This window comes from Onychomys torridus, chromosome 3 (genome assembly GCF_903995425.1).
Source record: "Onychomys torridus chromosome 3, mOncTor1.1, whole genome shotgun sequence".
In the NCBI taxonomy this organism is placed as follows: Eukaryota; Metazoa; Chordata; class Mammalia; order Rodentia; family Cricetidae; genus Onychomys; species Onychomys torridus.
The window spans coordinates 45,112,613-45,135,853 of record NC_050445.1 but is presented as its reverse complement, the minus strand read 5'-3'; the positions used below and the strand labels follow the sequence as shown (position 1 = coordinate 45,135,853).

The 23,241-nt window shown below is 41.1% G+C and overlaps 1 protein-coding gene across 1 annotated transcript; it reads right to left on the bottom strand.

Annotated features, from left to right (window-relative positions):
- Nucleotides 1–295: 295 nt before the first annotated feature.
- On the bottom strand, nucleotides 296–2,176 carry Tmem229a (transmembrane protein 229A). The gene has a single exon (XM_036180600.1). It carries the CDS (start codon nucleotides 1,427–1,429, stop codon nucleotides 320–322), a length of 1,110 nt encoding a protein of 369 aa, XP_036036493.1. The 5' UTR covers nucleotides 1,430–2,176; the 3' UTR covers nucleotides 296–319.
- Between the last annotated feature and the right edge of the window lie 21,065 nt (nucleotides 2,177–23,241).

Sequence of the window (23,241 nt, the reverse complement as noted above, 5' to 3'; positions counted from 1 at the left end):
TATCACTCTTTGAGGTTCAGTGAATATTACCGGTTTCTGATGTTAAGGTAGAGTGGTTTAGCTGTTTGACCTCGAAAAGGTTTAAATTATTGATGAGTTAAATATTTTGAGTTAGTTTTGAGTAACACTTCAATGTATTGAACTTCACATATCGATTCCAAGCAGTCTGGAAAACTAGAACGTCAAGTACAAGTTGGAAGAGTTTAGTAAAGTGTATAAAAATTAAAAGACTGAAAACCACCTCTTTTAAATGTGTAAAAATAAATTGCATCCAATCGTCATGCTCCTTTCCTCCTTTCTTCCCCCCCCCCCCCCAATCTTAGTTTGTTGGGACATATTGCACCCGCCACAACACGTTGGACAGTAAGTCCTGGTACACACTAAGGAATAGCCAGCCAGGTAAATACATCAGAGTGATGAGGCCCATGAAATTGAGTGGATAGTGAGAATAGTCCCAGGAACAGGCCCCACACATGCGAAGTCCTAGACCCCAGGACAACTCCCAGGCATAGATAAAGATCACATAGATGGGCACCCGCTTCCAGGTGCCCCAACCACGGCTGTAGTGAAGGTGGAAGTAGAGTTTCTCCACCACAAAACTACAACTGCCATACATGAAGAAGGACCAGAGAGATGTGTGTCCACCGCTGGCCCCGTCCCCCTGCCCCAGCACATTGAAGAAGAAGGTGAAGAAGATCTCATCCAGAAAGCCGTGCATTCCGAAGAAAAGGAAACGGAGGACGTCTGGCAGTCCTTGGCTAGGGGCTCCTGCTGCTCCCTTGGGGCCGCGGGGTCCTTGTCGCCAGCCACCAGCCTCCAAAAGGACTCGGGCGTCCGGGGCTGCCGGTAGCGTGTCCCTAGTTTGCTGCTGGCGCTGCCGCGGGTACCGCAAACGCAGGAAGCGCTTCAAGAACACTTGGCCGTGGTAGAGCGCCAGTACGTACTGCAGCGCCAGGTCGAGCGCCCCGGGCGCCGCCGCGCCCCCCGGACCTCCGCCTAGGCTGAGCAGCAACGCCTGGCCGGCCAGGGTCTGCAGCCCCACGTGCGCCCAAGGGTAGAGCAGGAAATTGAAGAGGAAGGCGCTGGGGCAGCGCGGCCGCTGCAGGTAGAGTTGTTCCAGGGCGAAGTGGGTGAGCGAGTGCAGGAGGCAGCGGTAGGGCGATGAGAAGCCCAGCATCCGCAGGTCCAGGCTGCGGGCGAAGCGCCTGGCGGAGGACACCAGCACGTCCAGGGTGATGCCGTGCATCCCGTAGAAGTACAGGCGCATCCAGGCGGGCAGCGCGCCGCGCTCCGCCGGAGCTTCAGCAGCGGACAGCGGCTCGGAGCTGCTGGCCGCTGCCTGGCTGCCCAGCCCGCCAGGAGCCCCGGGTCTCCCGGTCGCGCCTCCCCTCCGCGTGGGTTCCTCACACGCCACGTCGCTGCCCGCCATGGGCTACTCGGGTGCCCGGGGCCGAGCGGCCGAGCCCCGCACCTCCTCCCGGCCGCCGGCCACCCCCGGGGGCTGCGCACGTAGCTCCGTCCGGATCAAGGTCTCCCGGGCGCTTGGGGGACGCGCGGGTCTCCCGGGACACTAGGAGTCCCCGTGCCGTGGCCCCGCCGCGCCCTCCTCTCCAGTCCAGGGCGAGGTGCCTCCCGCCCGCTCCCGCGATCACCCTGTGCGGCCTAAGGAATGGCCCGGCCGGGCGAGGGGAGGTGATGCCGGGGCTGCAGGGAAGAGAGCCGAGGCTAGGGGCAGCCCCATCCTCTCCACGGCTCAGCCCCGCCGCCTCTGCCGCAGGCTCCGGGAGCGTTACGCCAGCGGAGACGGCCCTTCCCCCGGCCCTTCCCATACCCCTCTCCGCCCGGCTCGACCTCTCCCGCCTTCCGGGGCCCCCGCCCCGCCCAGCCTCCCGCGCCAGGGCTTACAGGGGTCGGCTCCGAAAGGCCCTGCGCGCCGCCGGGTCCCCTCTGGCCATCTCTGCAGGCCCCGGGCGAGTGCTGCGGGGGGCTCCGGCGGCGTTGGTGGCGGGAGTGGAGAACCCCCTAACAGGTGTGAAGACGAACTGTGGGGCATTCCCGGTATCGTGGAAACCAGGGCCAGGCCTTGGCTGGCGGAGACAAATGGCCAGGTGCCACCAGCCAGCCGGAGGCCGGGCCCGGGACCAAACTGTGGTACTCAGTATTTAATGTCCTTATGCAAAGCCAGCTGTGTCCCAGTCCCAAGAGTGTTAACTGGAGACTCCTGCGTCTGAGTGCTACCCCAGGCCGGCTCCTTTTTTTTTTTTTAATCAGTCTTTGCCTATGTTAGTTTACTCAGGGTCAAGCCCGGCAGAATTCAAATAAATAAATAAATAAATAAGACTCAAGGCCAGTCCTGCTGAGTTGTGCCCTGGCTATGGTGGGATAGGAGTCCCCTCCAGAGGACAGTGTGCTTGCTGCTACTGGCACAGACTAGGGCTGTTTTTTTTTTTTTTTTTTTTCCTTCTTCTTCTTCTTCTTGAAGAACTAGGTCATCTCAGAAACACAAAGTGAAATAGAGCGCCAAACTTTTTCTTTTTCTGTCTTTATTTTTCTGTCTTTTGCCCCTTCTCGCACTTCCGGCTTCCTCCTTCAGGTCTCCTAGCCTCCCTCATCCCCTTGCCTGTTTCCCTCTTCCCTCCTCCTTCCTCCCCTCTCTGTCTTCTCTCAGGTAGAGAGGCTGGAGGGATCTTTGAAATAAATGATATCACTAACGACCCCCTCTCCCAGTTCACGTCTAAGCAGAAACTGGAGAATAATTTTACTCTGTCAGGAGTTCAAATCTTCCCTGGATACAAAGCTTTATGGAGATATTTTTCTTCTGGAGAACAAACATTCTCTGGTTGATCTTCTATTTCTGGAGCTACCCTGGGCCTTCCTTTCCCCGAACTCATTAAACTGTTTAAGCCACTGTCCACGGTAGCCATGTTGCTTGTGAGTTAGCTAGGAGAGCAAGACACAAACAAATAACTATTGTGATGGCCTAGGACTCCACACAAAGGCAAGATTGCTTTTGACTTATTCATTGCACCTCGAAACCACTTTTCTCTCACTCTTCAGTCAAGAGAAAGCATTCCATCACAACTACAGAACACATCCACCCGTGCAGGAGTGGGAGGTTAAACTCAGACTGCTTTAAAATGGTAAATTAAACTACAGCGGTATATGTCTTCTGTTGTAATGTTTGCAAAGAATGCAGAGAAAACTTGCAAAGTATGGAGGGAAGTCCTTTGTATTAAAGAGCTGAGCTTCTAAGAGTGTATGCATGCTTTAGAGAAAGAGTCTGACCTTGAACTTGTAATCTTGTGTCAGCCTCTGGAGTGCTGAGATCACTGTCATGTGCCAGCACTCCTCTTTCTGATATTCTGATTCTGCCATTTAAAAAAATTCCATTTTTGTATGCTATATGTGTTCAGTAAAATATTAGTATAACAAGGTATATGTAAACCTGACATGCATATGTGCATGTATAGTTTGTGCTAATTTTTTAATGGAAGGTATAGAGTAAAAAGTTGGGAGCTCACTATTGTCAAGTAGTGTGACATTCTATCAAGTGAGAGAGAATTCTGAAAATATTATTATTCTGGGCCTCTCCCTGAAAAGTTCCCATTTTCCTTAAAGTGATACAGCACACACACATAAGCAGTGAAAAGTCAAAATACAAGCACAGTTGAGGTCTGCTTCTCCCCATGTTTCTTTCATATTTTCATTGTGGTCTCCACTATAATACCTTAGAATGTGAGAGATATTTTAAAACTGAAAAAGAAGGCAATAAGACAAAACACAAGGAAATTAAAATTATACTGCTTTTAGTTCTTTTAACTCAGGGCCTCCTTAAAAAAACAAGTTGTGAAGAATCCGCTCAGGGTATTATTCCACTTAAACAGAATATCTGAGGCTGGGAAGTTTTAAGGAAAAGAAGTTTATGTAACTCACAGGTCTCAAGGATGGCACTGGATTTTGTTGGGCCCTATCAATGCCCCATAACAGAGAGGTTGGGGGTGGGCACAGATCAGATAGTGAGACAGGAAACCAGAGGGACTGATGGGTCAGACTTTCTTATAATAATTAAGGAAAACCTTAACCGAAGAGCAGCCTTAGTGTCTCCTGAGGGTCTTCTGATGAGATGCTCACCTTTCAGAACGCGCTTTTCTCGCCCGTTCCATCACCCTGTAATCCACTCACACGGGGAGCAGTTTCCCACATGTGAACCTTTGGTCACCACAACAGTGATGCCAACTTCTGTTTCTGCTTTATCTTCTAATTCTTCTTTTTGTTTTAAACACTTCATTGCTATATTTGCCAAATATTTCTTTTAAAACTACAGAGGGTTTAATGATCCATGAATACTTTATAATTAAAATCCTCACATCAGTGTCTCCATAAATGTAAAATGCTTCAAAGCAGTGTGTGTGTGTGTGTGTGTGTGTGTGTGTGTGTGTGTGTGTGTGCGTGTGTGTGTGTGTGTGTGTGTGTGTGTTTTGGCCTTTCCTCATGCCAGGAGCCAAAGCTGACAGAATAAATTTGTAAACTCAACATGTTCTTTGGAGGTGGTGACATGGTTGTAAAGGGGATGCAATGGAAGAGTCAGAAAGCTACAATGAAATAGCATCTGCTTGAGGTTGCTGGGGTGTAAGGGCAGCTGCTCAAAGAAGGCTTCAAGGGACCCACTCCTTGAGAGGGAGCCCATGCCTGATACTGCTTGGATGGCCAGGAACCAGAGACTGGATAGCCCAGAGACCTAGGGTAGAACCAAACACAACTGGTCTAAAAAAACATGAAATGATTCCTAATGATATTCTGCAATACTTGCAGTCACCATGAGAGGGGCTTCCTCCAGCAGCAGATGCAAGTGGGTGCAGAGACTCATGGCCAGACATTGTGGAGAGAGAGAGAGAGAGAGAGAGAGAGAGAGAGAGAGAGAGAGAGAGAGAGAGAGAGAGAGACTAACTTGGAGCCTCCATTGTGGTCCCCCCCCCCCCCGCCCCGTTTGGGGAAGCTTCCAGACAAGGGAGAGGGAAGACTGTAGGAGTCAGAAAGGATGGAGGACCCAGGAGAACACCACAAATCAAATAAGCAGGGCTCATACTGGCTCACAGAGACTGAAGCAAAGCCTACCTGGGGCTGCACCAGGTCCATGGCATATATGGTGCAGCTGTTAGCTTGGTGTTTTTTGAGGGGCTCCTAACAGTGGGAGTGAATATGTCTCTGACTCTTTTGACTGCTCTTAAGGACTCCTTTCCCCCCTGTTCAGTCGCCTTGTTTAGCTTCAGTGTGAGGGCTTTTGCCCTGTCTGAATGTATTTTGTTTTGCTGTGTTTGACTGTTGTTTCTTAGAGGCCTGCTCTTTTCTGATGGGAGTTGGAGGAGGAGTGGATCTGGGGTGGTGGGGATCTGGGAGGAGTAGAGGGAGGGGAAACTATGGTGGAGATATATTACACGAGAGAAGACATTTTAATAATATTTTAATAATAGTAATAATAACAAATGCTTCAATATATTGCTCTTTGGTATATGGCACAGGCTTCTTTGACTCCAAGGATTAAGCAAGTGTCTGAGTAAACACGTCTGTACAGGTATAATAGATTATGTGAGGCCAATACCTTATGAGACTGGTCAGCTTGGCTATAAAATGATAGAAACACTGCAACTAGATTAGTCAGTGTGACCAGATAGTAATATGAAAATCAATAGAAGGCTCTGGTACTTCAGAGGATTGTGATCTCTGGTGATTTGTTGCCTAGTGGCCACAGGTTCAAGGCTCTTGTGGTCTTTCAGATTACCATGCAAGACTTCAGTGTACTTTGGAAGATCTGAAATAAAGTGCTTAGAGAACAAAGGGCTGAAGAAAGTCTAAAGTTGAACAGGTTAAGACATGCTGAGTGACATTTGGCTTGCAGCTACCTCTGTACATAACTATAGGTTTCCTTATCCATAGTAAATTGTAGCCTAATATGACATAAATATTTTGTGAATTACTCTTGTAACAAGTAGCTGTGTCTCAGCCAACCATACATGTGTGACTCCTGCTCAGCCTCCTGACTTTGACTTTTTCTTCCTTCCTTCCTTTCCTCTTCCTCCTTTCTCTTCTGTGCTGGGGATCCAACTCAGGGATTCAAGCATATTGGGCAAACACGACCACTGAGCCACATCCCAGCCTTATGGCTCCACTGTTAATATCTCCATCATTTTTGCTTTAATAATAAAACATTTCCTTTTAATTTGATACTGTCCTCTGTGCCTTGTCCTGAGAGCCACACCTGGTTACTAAAGTCAAGGAAGAAGACAAGGCATATTCTTTGTCCTGGGTACTGTGTGGGTGCGGAGACCCAGGTGAATCTGGAGGGACCTTAGGGAAGATTACCATAAGACATCTCAGAGGTCTAATAGATTTACGAATTTTACTGTGCTTTTACAAAATGTAGTTTATGACAGCTAGCTGTGCTTTTCATTAGCAATTCAAGATAATTACTAAAAATAAGCAAAATAATGAAATGTAAATAAATAGGTAAGGGTAATGAACACTTCAAAGTTTATAAACCTTTTTGATAACTTAGAACCTTAATGAAAAGCTAAGTAATTAGTTAAAAGTACTAAAACATTAATCACTGATCATAAGTTTTTCCTGGTTCAGCATCTCAATATGATATTGAGAAGCTAAATGCATTTAGGTCTGTTAATAAGTGTGAAGTTTCATATGTTCAATACTTTGTGTCTAGAAATGTTGTCCACCCAATGGTAGGACACAATTGCTTAGGGTTAAAATTGCTATTAATATATAGTAATTAAATGAGAAACAACGGAAATGTCTTGTAAGGAAAGCAAAGCATGTTTTATGGAAGTTTATGAGTATTAGGATAGATATTTTTTGTTATGGGAAGAAGAAAGAGGTTTTGCTCTAAAGTAGAATGTTTCCATGTGGCTGAGAAGGAAGTCACACGGATGGCGACTGAAGGCTATGAAGCATTGGGAGTAATTTTGGAGAATGATTCTTATAAATTATTTACGTGGTAACTGACTTGGCTATTATTAGAAAGAAATAAGTGAAATTTTTTTCTTCTTTTTCAGTAAAAATTGAGTCTTGACATTGGAAGTCCAACGACACATAGAGTTTTATCCTGTGTTGGAATGAAGCTAACATTTTCCTGGAAAATCATTGATTTGGTCTTAATAGAATATTTTTCAGTTCCTTCTATTAAAAAACACATTTCTGAATAGTTGGTTTGTATAGCTTCTTTCTGTGTTTATGATTTTTTTCTGTGTTTTATTCTCTTATCTTATGCTTTCTTACTTAAGAAAACTTACCTTTCTCATTAAAAAAGAGGGTTTATTTTTCCATAACTTCTGTTGAAGCCCACCAAGGTTTCCTAATGGCTTTACCCAGCAGGACTGCATAAGAGGATGACTGGACCACGGGCCTGACGGTAGGGTCTACACTTGGCTGTATCCAGGAAAGGGGAGGTCTTTTGCTCCACCCCTTGGCATTGTTATAAAAAGCCCTTTTGAATAAAATTCTGGGCCTGTGGATAAGGATCCAGGCCCACTCAAGGCTATCCTGTGTTTCTCTCTGTTTCCCTCCCCTCTATACTTCTAACTCTCTTATCCCTTGTTCCTCAAGAGTCCCTGGGGTAAATAAACGTGCGAACTGGTCTCCCACAGACTTCTCTGGTCTTTTCCTCTTAAATGTTTGGTTTTGTTTCATTGTAGTCTGTGGTCTTATTTTGACAGATTGGACAAGCCTTCCAAAATGGAATTCTGAACTGAAATCCTCCTGAACTTTATTTAAGTTTAGGACTTCAGAGAGTCCTCCATAGAAAAGATTACCAAAAGACATTATATTGAAATTTTGTCTTTAATTATGTTTGTATAGATATGTCATGAATGTAGGGCCCACAATTTTCATGAGATTCCTAGAAAATTGAGATATCTTGGCATAATATGACTCATCATAGTTCTACTTGTTAAATTATATGTGCCATAGAAATAAAAAAAACCCTCTTTGATCTTTAACCATGGCTGTGTTAAGTCTTCTACACAGTTAAATTCCTTTCTTTTAGTTGCTTTCTGGAAGTTTCTGGAAACATTATTATCACAAACGATGGTGTCTTAAAGGGGGTTTATAAAAAGGTGAAAGGACCCTAACAGGTGTAGTTTCTAGTAACCTCGAATGGGTTAAGAATTTTTGCAGACTCTAATAAAGAGAAAGAATAAAAGAGTCTAGAAGAACTGACATGGAAGAGGTTTCTGTAGGGTGTTTGTGGTTGCTGTTGCATGCCTGTTTTGTGCTCTGGATCACATGCAGGTCTTTGTTTTTGATTAGTGAATCCTCTACAGTTGAGTTAAATCCCTAGCCCCTTTCATGTATTTTCTTTATGTGAAATGTTGCTAATTAAGATTTTCTAGATTTATGGTAAATATTTTTTAAGTTTAAGCTATCTGTGGTTTATTAGATTGTAGTTTTGGTGAGTGTTTTTTTTAGTTTTCTGACCCACCCATACACTGAACAGGATTCTAAACTCTTCTGGCTCTCTCTAATTCATTATTTTCATCTTTCATCTCTCCAAGTATGGGTGAGGACTAATTGCACTGTTTCTGAAGCCATACAAGCCAAAGCTGGGCAACTTCATGTAAATTTCAAGGGATAAATCTCAAGGCAGGTGCATAGGCTCTATGTTCAATAAAATGTCCCACTCACTAAACAATGCAAAGGTTGTTTGCATTGAAATACGAAAATGAAGTGACTTGTGTCAACCATAACAAAGGAATATAAAAGCTGCCAGATTTTGAAGGAAGGGCTCACAAAAGACTATTCTAGAATCACATCCTGGTACAAAGGTCAATGTAACCATAACAAATAATACTTACACAAGAATATCTGCCCAACAACTGTCTGTTTCTTCCAGACTGGAGCCACCTTTGCCAAAGATCTTTTTGAAACAGCTCATGTGACTCTATCCATTTCTGCCTTTAATATCTCCATATCTCAATACCTTTGGAAATACTCCTCATTTACTATGAAATGGACATTCTCACTTTAATTGTATTCTATATACAAATATATTTACTTTAAAGTAAATCTCAGTTGTTGTTATTAATGTTGACACCAAAGACATTCATTCTGTTAACTTGGGATGTGAAGTTTCTAAGTTCATGGTATGAGCAACTTTTCCTAAAGCCACACACAGCCAAGACTTCCTATCAGATGAGACCTTTTCACTTGCTCACTTCGCTTTGCTGATGCCTTGCTCCTCTGCTTGGCAGTCATGGCCTCAGTTATAGAATTTCAGTCAGTCGCATCTGCAGGCAATGAGCCAATTGTCACTCCCTGCTTTAGATGAAGCATTTCAATTGTGGGTCACGACCCATTTGGGGCTACCTAACTGCATGGGGGTAGGGCACAGAATGGTATCAATGAAAGGTTTCTGAAACAGGCCACAGCCAAAATAAATTCAAACTCAGATGTGAAATAAATCCAAGTTATTTCTGGCAATGCTTCCCCATGTTGTATCATACAACATCTCTGCAGCCTTTGTTCTGGACATGTAACATGCACTTGGCACTCTGCTTGCCATCATGTCACACAGCGTCAACACATGCTACCTGAAATGCCTTGACATACTGGAGACTTTGCATGCTGTTAATAACAGTGTGTTTTTCTGTACACCCAAGGTGGTTCTTGCACTTAGCTATGGAAAAATACGGCTTTCATTGTTGTCCTGCCCCCATCCCTGAGCATGTAATTAGTCTATCTTTAGACTATGATGGGTTAGAATGTTTCATTTCAAAAGTTAGTGTTTGGCCGGGTGGTGGTGGTGCACGCCTTTAATTCCAGCACTCGGGAGGCAGGTGGATCTCTGTGAGTTCAAGGCCAGCCTGGCCTACAGAGTGAGATCTAGGATAGGCACCAAAACTACATGGAGAAACCCTGTCTCAAAAAACAAAACAAAACAAAACAAAAAGTTAGTGTTTGAACTGCTGGTTTGAGTTCCATAAAACAAAACAACAACAACAAAAAAGAATCATCAAATTAATTTGGGTTTGAGATTAGGATAGAATTTTCAAAAACTTTTGAAATGTCTAAAATCATACTTCTGCATTTTGTTCTATGTATTTATGGGTACCAATATTGACAACTATAAAATCAAAGCATCAGTTATGAAGAACTTGAAGATAGTCTGTCTTACAGTATCAAATATTTATCCAAGATTTAACTCTTTGTATAAAAGTAAATGAGAATATTCTCATAAGTATGTTTTCACCTTTAACAAGTATATGTTAGTGAAAATTATTTTCCAACAAATTTCCATATGACTCACTGTCACCAGATACTGATTTATATGCCTGTATACCCTGGGTCACAAAAGACTTTCTCAGGTGGAAATGGATTAAGAAGTCCCGCTTTTCGACAGCCCGAACTCTGCCTGGACCAAAAAACATCTGAACAGTGGCTGCTGCCTCTTCCTTTACAGGGAAAACTATATTGAGTATTTAAATTAGGGGCTCAGTTGCAAAATAAAATATGGTATATTTAGTTAAATGAATGGGAGATTGTTTGGTCCATTCTTCGAAGAATTCAAGTTTAGTTCAATTGGGGACCACGGGTAAGGAGCATAGTCCAAACTCTCAGTATTAGATTTAATCACAAGGATAACAATGTTTCTTTCATTTGTTATCGGCTCAAGGTCAGTGTTTATCGGCTCAAGGTCAGTGTTGTTTGCACGCAGCCTTGTATTGAATATCACGTGATCTGTCTGACTGTGATGACAAAAACTCAAAGATAGAAGTGGGATGATTTTTTTCCTCCTGTTTTGGCTTTAATTTCTCACCCTTCTACACTGGCTGGTTTTGCATTGTTTACTTAAAGTAAGCCTTGAATATTTTTTTTCAAAATGCTAACATCAAAAACATGAATTACTGTGAGAAACTATAGACCCACAAGCGACATATTAGACTGGAAACTCAAAATGAGAGGAACTGAGAGCAGCGTTAAGCTTTAATCTTGGGTCATACTTTCATCCAGTTGACAACCTATCCAAAAGGGAAGGCCATGTCTAACAAATATGGGAGACCATGCTTTACGTGTTTCTGCACTAGGCTGCGACAGACAGATTAGGATTAAAATAGAGTCATTCATGTTAAGTAGTATATAATCAAACTGAAAATTTTTGGAAGCAAGTAGAGTCCCAAAAGGAAGTTCTCTCTGATTTAAACGTTACTACGACTACAAGTGCCATTACTACTGCTAATATTCTGATCTGTCCCCGTGAAATCCGTCTCCGTGAAATCCCGCCCCTTGGCACCGCCCTGCATCCTGATGTAAAAGCTTCATTTTAAGGGAAAACTCCTTCCTTTCCCTCTCTTCAGCTTTTCCCTCCTGGAGGTGTGCAATCCCCCTCCCTTCCTCCTTCTCTCTGTCTCTGTCTCCGTCCTTCTGTCTTTCTGCCTCTTCATCTCTCTATTGTAATAAATTCTCCACGTGGATGCAGCGGCTGGGCTGGAAATTACTGGCGACCACCTGCCATGCCGGCCTGCATCTGTCCAGCATGTTTCCCTGCACACGTGGGATACCCTCAGGGGTCTCGCCATCTCCATGTAATAATTCATAGCAACTACCACACCACCAGCACTAACACCAGCACCACCACCAGCACCAACACCACCGTCAAGAACCTGGTGTCCAGCAGTGACTTGAGTTGTTTCTACTGTACCTTGTTTGTCTGATGCAGTCCTACAAAGCCTACTCTTAAACTGTTGCTGCTCAACTCTGAGAACAAGGACGTTCATTAGTGATTTGTGATGTGTTTAATCAGTGTCTCAAAGTGGAAAGAAAACCTTAGAAAACAAAGGCCCAAAGTATAAGGCTGACCAAAAGATGCTCTTGCTGATAAAAAGGCTGTTTGGGCTTAGTTAGGGTTGCTCTAAAGCTGTCTTTGAACATATTTTAAGTTTGGCCTGAAGGTGTTCATGGTGAACTGTAACTGGCTTTTGTAACAAGCAGCTAGTTCTTAGCTAATCACAAGTGGCCGTTTGTTCAAACCAGGTTCAAATAGAACAGACCCAAGCTGTAACCATCTTCCCTGTCCCTGTAGCCCATTTCCATTTTCTGTATGTCACTTCCTCTTTCCTGGCTAAAAATATAACATGGCCATGTGGTGGGACAGGATTCTATACCATTTTTGGTTTGGACAGTTTCCAAATCTCAAATTGCTACAAAACCCAATTAAGATCTGCAGAAGTTAAGCTTGTTGGAAATTTGTTTTTAAACAGTTCTGGCAACTGTAAAAAGATACTGAGTCAGTGGTGACTCTTTAGGTCCCTTCAAGGACAAAGAGATGTCTTTTCAGCTCCTAAGGTTTGTGAGTCCCTTTGGGCCTACCCTGAACTCTTTTTTCATTGAGCCTATCAGTGATTTGGTTTTCTACTTTTAAATTGTTATTTATTTATGTGTGTGTGTGTGTGTGTGTGTGTGTGTGTGTGTGTGTGTGTGTGTGTATGTTTAGGCATGAGTGTGTGTGGTAGTAGAGGCTGATATCAGGAGTCTCTCACAGTTGCACTGATTTCATTTATTGAGGTATGACGTCTTACTTGAATACATAGTTAACTAATGGAGCCAGTCTAGCTATCCAGCATTGCCTGTTAACAATCCTCTGTAACATGAAAATTAGATGGTCTTATTAATAAAAACAAACCTGGAGCCAGGTACTGGTAAAGGATTTACCCGCTAACAGAAATTTATCAGAGACAAACTACACTATGCATTAAATGACACTACTTCTTGAATATTTATTATATTTAATAAATTAATAATAATAAATATTTATATAATTAGATACATATATAAATTACATATTAATATTAATATATGGTAACTATATATTCATATAAAATATTTATAGAATTAATGCTACTAATATTTAATAATAATTTAAAAAGTCATTTCATCAACACCTTATAGCTAATAACCTAAATAAAGTTGGGAAGCTACTTCCAAGCAGACACCAAAACTCACTCATTTGTGCTGCCACGAACTTCATATTGAAGCCACCCTGAATGAACTGTGGTTTACAGATTCAATGAAAAAGACATCAGCTCTGTTTCTCGTTCCTCCAAGAGACAATAAAATATACCAGCTCATCACCTCTCCCCTATCATTTCCCTTAACTATCATGCATTTCATTTTAATGAACGCTTCATAGTCATTTCTAGTATTTCCCTACACATTAACTTACTTATTTAATCATCTTTCCTTAAAGTTTTCTTTACAGCTTTGTAGATGATTACGCATTGTTCCAGAGATTTCTGCTGTGACTAAACAAGTACCTAAGCTAATAATTGAGAAGAGGTCTAGTTGGGTTCATGGCTCCAAATGTTTTGGCTCACAGTCATTTGTTGGGCTTGTGGCAAGGTAGAACCTTATGGCCAGGGGAAATTTCCCTTCTGCCCTTTGAACATTCACTCGACTAAATGATTAAAGAAAGATTGCATAGGAAAGGCCATGCAAATACGTTATGTGCAAGAAAACAGAGGTTAACCATTGTAATATCAATTCCAAAGCTTGCACATACATCTTTTCATAGGAAATGGGTAGATTGGGGAGTGTAGGAGTTTTGGGAGGTTGCAGATGAAAAAAGAGTGGGGGAGTGAACACTTCTAGAGACTGAAAAACAGCTTGTAAAAGTATTCTCTTTAGCATTTGAGCCCGAGAATCAGACATTATCTTGCAATGGAGTCCACCCAAATCTGGTAACACGCTTCATCCTTCCTTTCTGAAACAGATGATGATATTTCATGGTGAGGATGGAAGACACTTGTGCTGCCTGCTGCATTCTGGCCAAGATGTGCATAAAAGAAGCCTGGAGAGAGCCTTTCTCTGCACTGGGGTGGGTAGAAGCCATGCATACATCCAGGGACCCTAACTCTGTAGTTGCTTTTAAAATCATGGAATTTCCTTTAAATAAAATGCCCAGCATGCCTAAGCCATGACATTTTGTTGCCTTCTGTGTGTGAGTCCCACCACGGTCTCATTTTATACATTTGTTGTGCACCTACTGAATGCTAGTGTTCTGCTGTGAGCTGAAGGTGAAGCTGAGTCCAGGGTGGATCTCTTTCTCACTAGGATAGTAGTTCAAGCTGAAGTGTTAATTTTTAATCATTGCAAACAAGATGATACATTTTGGCTGATGATATGTATAGCGCTGTAGGCGTAGGGAGCTGGAGAGATCTGATTTGATGCCAGCACATGAGGATTGCCAGGTCTTTTCCACATAAATAAGAACTCAACAGCCAACTTCCCTGATGTACACAGCAAGCCAGAATATGTGCTGGTGTTCGTCTTTGTTTGGTCCCGTCTCTTGTCATTTCTGTTGTGGAGGTAGGTAGGGGGTCTGTAGGGATGAGTAGGATTTCCTTGTTCCTTCCGATGGAGGTGAACTAACAAACTGAACATCTGCTCTCTTGCACTACTGTATCTAGTCTGCTCTGGAGGTTGATTTTATGGTAAAACTTCCCTCCATTAGACACCAGGAATAAAGTCAACTCACTTCATATTTTAACACGTACTTATTGCACTTATTGTTTTTTCAATCTTCTCGTTTGATTCTCTATTTTGATGACTTTCTTTTTTTGGTTTCAGAATTTGTAATTATCAAGTAATACAAAAACTACGATTTGCTGAAATTCACAAACAATGTTAGTGATAGAGTTGTTTCTTAGGATCCCAAAGCAACTCCCTTCAGACCATATTGTCACTCTTCAGTATTCTCTTAAGTGAAAGGTGACATATGCCCACCATGGCTGTTTGCAACAAGCTGGTAGATGATTTGAATTATCTTGGCCTATTCAAGGCACTATAACAAATTGCTACAATTGAATGACCTATGAGTCATTTATTTTTTCATAGTTCTGAAGGCGAGAAGGTTCACAACAGGATACCAGATTTGCTGCCCATTGAGAATCTGCTCCAGGTTCAGGAATCTTATGGCTTTGTTGTCCTTACCTGGTGTGTGTGTGTGTGTGTGTGTGTGTGTGTGTGTGTGTGTGTGTGTGTGTGTATGTTGCAGAGATGAGAGATCTGTCAGGGTCTCATTTGTAACGTCACAAATCCTAATTATATGAACTCTACCCTATGAACTAATTGCCTCCCAACAGCCTCACCATTTAGTACCATCACCTTGGAGATTAGTACTTCAATGTATGAGGTTTGCAGAGAAACAGACATTCAGCCTACACAGCAGGTACTCACAGGTGAAGTTTTTGTTTTGTTTTTCACTGAAATTCCTGAAGGCAGATTAAGGAAGCTGAGTCAGTCTTGTTGGCCTCTATCCTAGATATGTTAGCCCCTCAGGTAAGGGTGAAGCCATTGAGACAGGATGTTGCCTATTTTCTTTCTTGGCTGAGCTCCTGGCTCTTCCTCGTTACCTGGTAACAAGGTGGTTTTCTTTCTATGGCTGTAATGAGGTCTGACCTATGGAATCCAGGCCATGTTAGCGACACATCACTCCCTTTGTGGTTATCACTACTGCAACTCTTGCTTTCAGCAATATGTTTTTATTATTATATAGTATATATGTATACCACAAATTCTATTTGATTTATAATAGTAAAATGTGGATATATGGTTTATATATATATTTATTAAATAACTATTGAACAATTTTTGTGTAAGTTTGTGTATTTTGTCCTTGACATATGAAACTAAATATAATGAAGTCTATATGATGCGAAAAATCTACGATGTCTATTTAATGATCAAAGGAATTTATTTGGGGGATAAATGGGAGATTTATTGTAGGGTCTGGGAAAGCTGAACTATGTCCCACATTGATTTGCCTGGTTCAAGATCTCAGCATCCAATACCACAAGGAAGTGAAGAGAAAGCATCCCAGGTCTTAAGGGATCCTGAGTGGCCATGTCCCAGGGTCATGTACTTTAAGGTCATAGGCAGGTGCAACAGTTACCTGTTACCTCACTAGGGGTGATGCTTCAAGGTCATAGCTAGAACAGCTACCCACTACATCTATATCATCTTCAATTGAAAATATAGATATTACAAAGGATATAGTTATCTACTGAAAAACTCAAAAATAAATAAAAGTGAAAAGTAAAGTAACTATTACCCATGACAACACAATTTAGAACAACTGTAAATATTTTTGTATAATTTTTTTTTTTTACCATGTTATGGCATTAACAAAAGGAAGTCATGGTTCACATCCTTCTGTAATTTGTAATTGGCTCTTGTTACTTATTTATAGTTTGGGAGCATTTTTTTTTTTCATTTGGTAGCATCATGGTAGGGACTGCATAGCATTCCTTTGCTCAGATATTCTAGAATCAGTTCAGCTGATCCCTAGAAGGCTTTGGTGTTGTGAACGTTGAAGGGGCAAGCAGTCCACTAATAGTCTTTCCACAGTCATGCTTATTCACCTAGAAATCATTCTTTAAAATTTCACTGAAAAGGGGGCTGGGGAGGCAGGAGGAGGGAAGGGGAGGATCTTGGATTGGTGTGTAAAATGAATGAAAAATTTTCTCAATAAAAAAATAAAAATTTCACTGAAAGGTTAAAATTACACCTTTTAAGTCCATGTTTGTTGTTAATAGATAGCCCTCCAAAACTCTTACTGGAAAATTATTTTTATAGAATTAACATTTTCCTTTGATGGGACCAGGGTGAGAAATAACTTTTCAGTTGAGTCTTAGTGTTGAGAACGTATGCATGGTGGAGTCCATGGCCATGGGTTATACTGAGTCAATTGTAGTAAAGATAATCTTAGGAAAAAAGTGATTCTGAATACATAAATATAAATTTGTCATTTAAATCATAAGCTGTAACTTCCAACTGACCATGAATAAAATTCCCTACTTGTCTCATATTCTAAACCAGATGCATCCATCCCTTCATTTTCTCCTTTGCCTTCCATTTTGCAGACATACAAACATTTTTGTGCCAGATATGCCACAAGTAAAGCATCATACTCACTTTCAGCAGCTCAGTCTAGGAAGAGAGGTGTATGAGTGACTAGCAACCATGGAACTTCTGGCTAACACAGACTGAGACAGAAAACAAGCACTGTGCAAATTTGCACACTCAGGAAGATCATGAGAGACGCTTCCAACACTATTCCTTCTCTCTCAACCTGGACTACTTAATGTCTCTCTAATATTCAGTGGCTGTTATGCCACTCTTTTTATTGTCCAATGTCATTTAAAATGCATTTTATAATGTATGCACTCTTCTACCTTTCCATACTATTGCCTTCACCTAAGTCTTTATCACCCCAGGAAGGACTGTCCCAATAACCAATTATTTAAATTATGTTTCCAGAATTGACTTCTAGACTTTCCATCTGTCATGGACCATGCTATCAGTGCAACCTTCCTAAACAGCTGCTTTCAAGATTTCATTACTGCAGTCAAAAGAAGTCTCCTAAAGATTTTTTTTTTAATCACCTGTATAAGCAGAAAATGCAAGGGCTTTAGCTTGACAGTGGCATTCAGAAGATCACCCATTTTTTCATGTCCATTTCTTCGACTTTCAAAACTGCTTTTGCATTTCTCCTGCTTGGGAAACTCTTATCCATTTTTTACAACCTATTCATCTTGACCTGCCTTTCATGACTTGCTCCATTTGCCTTAAGTGGTTGATGTGTCAATTTTATGAGTTCCCCACTTGCTCCTTTTATTATTACTGTGGACTTTAGGAGAGCCATATTGGGAACTCACTTAAATCAAAAGTACAGACATAGGACATCATTCATTTGGAATCTCATATTAATTTAAATGAGCTGCTGATAGGGTAGTTCTTGAATTTTATTGATATATAATGCAGTCCAATAATATTGATGTGAAGACATCACATGTATTTTTCCTACCCCTCCACATTTTATTTTAATAATCAGTGCTGCAGGTAAACTTCCATTTCTTCACTCTCTCTTCTTGCTGGAGAATTCTAGATAAGGATGTACTTCTTTAGCATATACCTCTCATATATAGTCCTCACTCCTACACATAATTTTGTTGAAGAAAACTTCAAAAGCCACAGAAAGGAAGGAAGGAAAAGAAACCTATGTAGAAAGGAAATGTGTATGTGTATATAGTTCGTAGGTAAGCAGGCCTGAACACTTTCCCCTTTCTTCCTGACCACATTTGTGGCAAGCACAGATGTGGAAGCCTTTCTCAGTAAGTCTAGACTTCATCACAGAATTCTATTCAGCAAAGTGATCCAGACTCGGTTGATCAAAATGAGTTGTCAAGATGAATAAATCCTACTTAGCACCTTTATTTGAGTATGTGTAAGGGGGGAGGAATTCATCTTTGTTTGGGTAAAGCATGTAAATTTGTTTATAAACATTTCCTTATGATTGGGATAAATGTCTAAGAAGTTCTTTTACTTGTCAAGAGAACCACACAGTCTCTGAGGTCATGAGACTGTTAATAAATTAAATGTATACTTTGAGTTACACACAGCTATCTTTGAAGATTATGTATGATGGTGTGGTAACTAATTTGATTAACCTTGTTGGATTAAGAAATACCTAGGGGATTAATGAGACACACCTGTGGGTGTGTCTGTGAAGTGATTTCCCGACAGGTTTGCATGAAGAAAGAAGACTCAGCCTGGCTGTATCTTATGGGCTGTGGTCCAGGACATAATAAAAATAGGAAGCCAACGAAGAAGCACCAGAATTTTGTTTCTCTGTATCTGGAACTGCCAATGTAGGAAGATGCCCTGCACCTCCACCCTTTCCCTTCCACGGTGGATAACTTCCCTATGATGGTGGACTGTATCCCTTTAAACTGTGGACCAAAATAAATCTTACTTTCTGTCAAATATGTAGTCATGCACTAAGACAGATAACGAATTCATTATGTGACACAAATTTGGTTCCTTTTCGTGTTTATGATTAAACATTACAGAATCCAGAATAAATGACAAATGAATAAGGTAGAATTTATGTGGCATTCTTAAGTTTATAGACTTCAGTATTGAGTTTCAATAAAAACAGAGTAAAAACCATATGCTTCATGTCAAGGATTCAGGACTAGTTAATACTGTTATGGGCATCCAACTTATATATAATTTTTTGCATTTTATATTACTTTATAGTTGAAAAAGTATTTCCATGCTCATTATGTCATTGGTTCCAAATCTGCTTCTGATATGTCTCTCATCTACCCCCTTTCCTTTTGTATAGTATTAGCATTATTATTCCAAGAGTTATTATCTCCAGTTTAGTTTTATACAGAATCCCATCTCTACTGATTTCATGCACAAGTTTCTTTGTACCTTGTTTCACTTAATTTGTGTGGAAGTCATTCCAGATATGAACACAAAGATCTCATTTTCATTAACAAATGATATTGCATGATTTGTATGAATTATTATTTATCCAAATAAACTCCTACTAATGAAGACTTACATAGCTTTGAATCTTTTGACATGGTAAAAAAGTGTTACAATTAAAAACCCTTGAATATAAATCATTCACCTGTATGAAAATATATCTTCAAAGTAAACATCAAGACAGTGTTTAGGTAAAAGGGTGTATATAGTTGAAAGTTGTACTCATAGCAAACATATTGCTTGTGTCTGTCTACTTGCACCCTCACCAGCAATTCTGAAGTGGCCTGTTTCAGTACACATTTCCTAATGACAGTTTCTTAGACTTTTTCATATTTATGAATATGATGATATGAAACAATCTTTCACTGTAGTTTTAACCTCCATTTATTTTATTAGGAATGAGGTGGTAGGATGAAGTGGGACACTATGTATCTTACAGAGAGTTATTTCCTTTCCTTCTTTTGGGAAGTATTTGCATCTATTCCTTTCCAATGGGCCAATAATCTTTTATAATACACTGGGAGCAGTTCCTATTTATTACAGAAAATTGTTCTTTGTGTGAGGCACAAGACTCTTTTGAGCCTAAATTTCATGCCCCTGCCACTCTATCAAACAAACAAAACATTTCCAAATATAGTGCCTCAAGGGCTTATGAATGATTTACATTATTTATTAGCATGTAATGATATTTCTTTTTGTCTCTTTCTTCCCTGTAATTAGTTTATAATATTGATGAACTCCAATTTCTCAATTCTCTTGTTTCTTAGAACTGCAAAATGTTCACCAAGAATAACCCAATCTCTCAGAGCGCCTTGCCTGCTAAAAGGGATTTCCTTTCCTTGGAACAAATGAACATCTTTTCTGATTTTCAGGGATGCGGCTCTCTTGAATCTAAGCACTTTAGACCCAAGATTTTTATTTTCTTTTTAAGTGTTTGTGACAGCCAGTTGTATTATTTGAATTTGTTTCTCTTCAAACATAACCCAAAGCAATTTCTTGCTCTGAACTCATTTTCTGCGATGGTGTACCCATCCTCGTTTTCTGGAATTGTAAAGCAATGAACAAAATCTACTCCCTTTCCTCTCTTTCCCATGCCCTCCTGTCCACAGATGAATTTTGGAGGATTCTGGCAAACCAAACACAAATTCCCAAATCATAAAGGACAGATTGTAATTGAGAGACCCTTTGTTTTCTTGTTGTTCATGTGGCTTTTGAGCAACAGCACAAAACTCTCTTTGTCTCTGGAAAACAGAAAGAACCTCTTAACTCACCAAGGATTTAAATCTGCTAAAATACAGTGGGAGGGCTAAAGCCTGAAGCCTGGCTTGGGACAAAGGTGGTGCTGTGAGCAGCTCTTTCTCAAGCTAGATACACCGCCACATTTGCAGCTGTGAATAGGACTTGGGTAAGAGCTTGAGAGGAAGTTTTACATGTTCGAAGGTTTACAGTGGGAATAATAATCCAAGGAGTTGGGAAATTCACATTACATAAAAAAGGCTACAGACCTGGAGTTAGACCTGCAAAAGAGAACTTGCCAGGGTAAACTTCAAGGTAACAAATTAAGCATGAGGAAGACGATGTCTAAGCAGCCTTTTATTTTCTGAGGAATAGTGTAAAGGAAGTCTGTACACCATGAGGGAGAATTTAGGTTAGAAAGAAGATGGCATTTCACTTGAATGTGCTCCCCATTCAAAAGTAAAATTGCAGAGTTTTTTTCCATTTTAATAATAAGTTAGGAAAACACAGACTGCTCTTTCAAATGTGCAGGATTGCTTTGGGGCTAGCAGAGGGTTAGACGGTATGGTGCTCTGAAAGAAAATGGCCCCCAAAGGGAATGGCACTATTAGGAAGTGTGGTCCTTTTGGAGGAAGTATGACACTGTGAGGGTGAGCTTTGAGTTCTTTTTTCTCAAGCTTCATTCAGTGAAGTCAGTCAACTTCCTACTGCCTTTGAGTCAAGATGTAAGGACTCTCAGCTCTAGCACCACATCTGCCTGCGTGCTGCCATGCTCCCCATCCTGATGATAATGTACTGAACCTCTGAAACTGTAAGCGACACCCTCAGTTAAATGTCTCCTTTATAGAGTTGCCAAAGTCATGGTGTCTTTTCACAGCAATAAAAACCCTAACTAAAACAACTGGTTTCCTAGAGTCCAGCCATTCTAAGGGTAGGTGCATCTTACTGTATCCTGGCATCATTGCTTTCTGCTTGGATCATTGTGGATGGTCTAGCAGAGGGTTAGATGGACTACTGTAGGCAGTCTTTCCTCCTGGTTGCCAGACTCACATCTCCCCAAACCAGATAATGAGAGTGAGGCAGGATAGGAAGGCTGACAAAATTTTGGGGCATGACAATAGATAGAAAAATAGCTCACTGTGAAACCCAGTTGAGGCTTCTCAGCAATACAGAATCAAGAACTCCAGCTTGAGAATCCCAGCACAGTTAACAAATGCCTCTGGCCTGCAAACCTGCAGTGTTCTAGGAATCTCAATGCAAATCCCATTTACTGGGCAAGGAAGTGTGCGAAATCCACTGTGCAACCACAATGGTTTTTGATTTTGCCTTGTTAGATTATATTTTATTCCGGATGTCTTTGGAGTTACTTTGTACATTTTTCTTACAGAGACGGGGGCATATTTCTTATTTCATTATTCATTTTTCAAACACATATCCATTAGGTTGGGTCTTACTGTTCTGAGGGTCTCATTCCTTTAACTGTCATGTTTAAGCCTATATTATAATATTTAATAAAATCATCAACTTTATTTCAGTAAACTGGTGAGTCCTGACACTCTTCACAATGAAGCCAGGAATCCCAGTTTGGCCTGAGGTTTCCTAAAATACTAGGGAATCTTTTCAGGCAGTGTAGCTGGGGTCATTTGGTTTCTAGAACTCACATTTTTATCTGGAGTCTCTGCAGTATATTACTTATACTTCAAAGTATAAGCATATTCACTGTAGCCAACAACAAGGACTAAGGCCATGTTTTAATTTTTTTATTGAGACCACATTTTGGAAATTGTACTTCCATTCCCAGCCCATTGGAGCTAGCAACGCCTGCTACTGCAGGGAAGGAAGCGTTTAGAATAGAATCTGGCCTTAAGCGGCAACTGTTGTGACTGTTAACTATGCAAACACAGATTCATACATCTAGTGTCATGACAGCTGTTTTCATCAGGGTCTCCAACAGGCACTACCACCACAACAGTTTTAAGACACAAAATCACAAAGTTGTCTTTCATTTCACATCTTTAATCTAACTATTCACAGAGCATAGGCATGGCCTTCTGCGTTCTCAGCCTTCAGACTGTGTCAGCTTCACTAGAGTTTCCCTCATATACCATTTTATTTCTATTTCTAAATTTATTTTAATTTAGTTTTTATTATTTTGAGACTTTCATAAATCAATATTGTATTTCCACCATTTCCACTCTGTCAGAGCATGGTCCAAGAATGGAGTTGTGTGAGGAGATTTCTGAGTACTTGGAAGAAAACACTAAGAAACTAAGGCAAGTCTTGTGACCTCAGTTTCTTAAAAAACTTGGAATTGTTCCTAGATTATGCTTTCATTCTCTGCCAGGTATAGCAGATAGGAGTGAGTTTACTTCAGATTATTCATTACAACTGGCTATCTTTACTGTTTATGTGTCTCAATGGAAAAACATGTCTGCCACCTGTGGCCTGCCCTTGTGATTGGACCCTTTACTCAGGTGACCTTTCCTAATCCCCAGAGTATAAACTGTCTGATGTTCTGAATAAAGTTGGCTACTGCATGAGACTTTAGTCCCCTTCATCATTGGTTTCATTTTGCCCGGTCCCACTGACTCTAGAGCAGGAAATAGGACTCCTCTCTCTCTTTACCCTGCAGTATTATCCCAATTCTCTCTCAAGTTTATGACTTCT

Bases quoted from the DNA above. Each gene is read 5' to 3' on its own strand.
- Tmem229a (XM_036180600.1), bottom strand. From the start codon at position 1,429: ATGGCGGGCAGCGACGTGGCGTGTGAGGAACCCACGCGGAGGGGAGGC.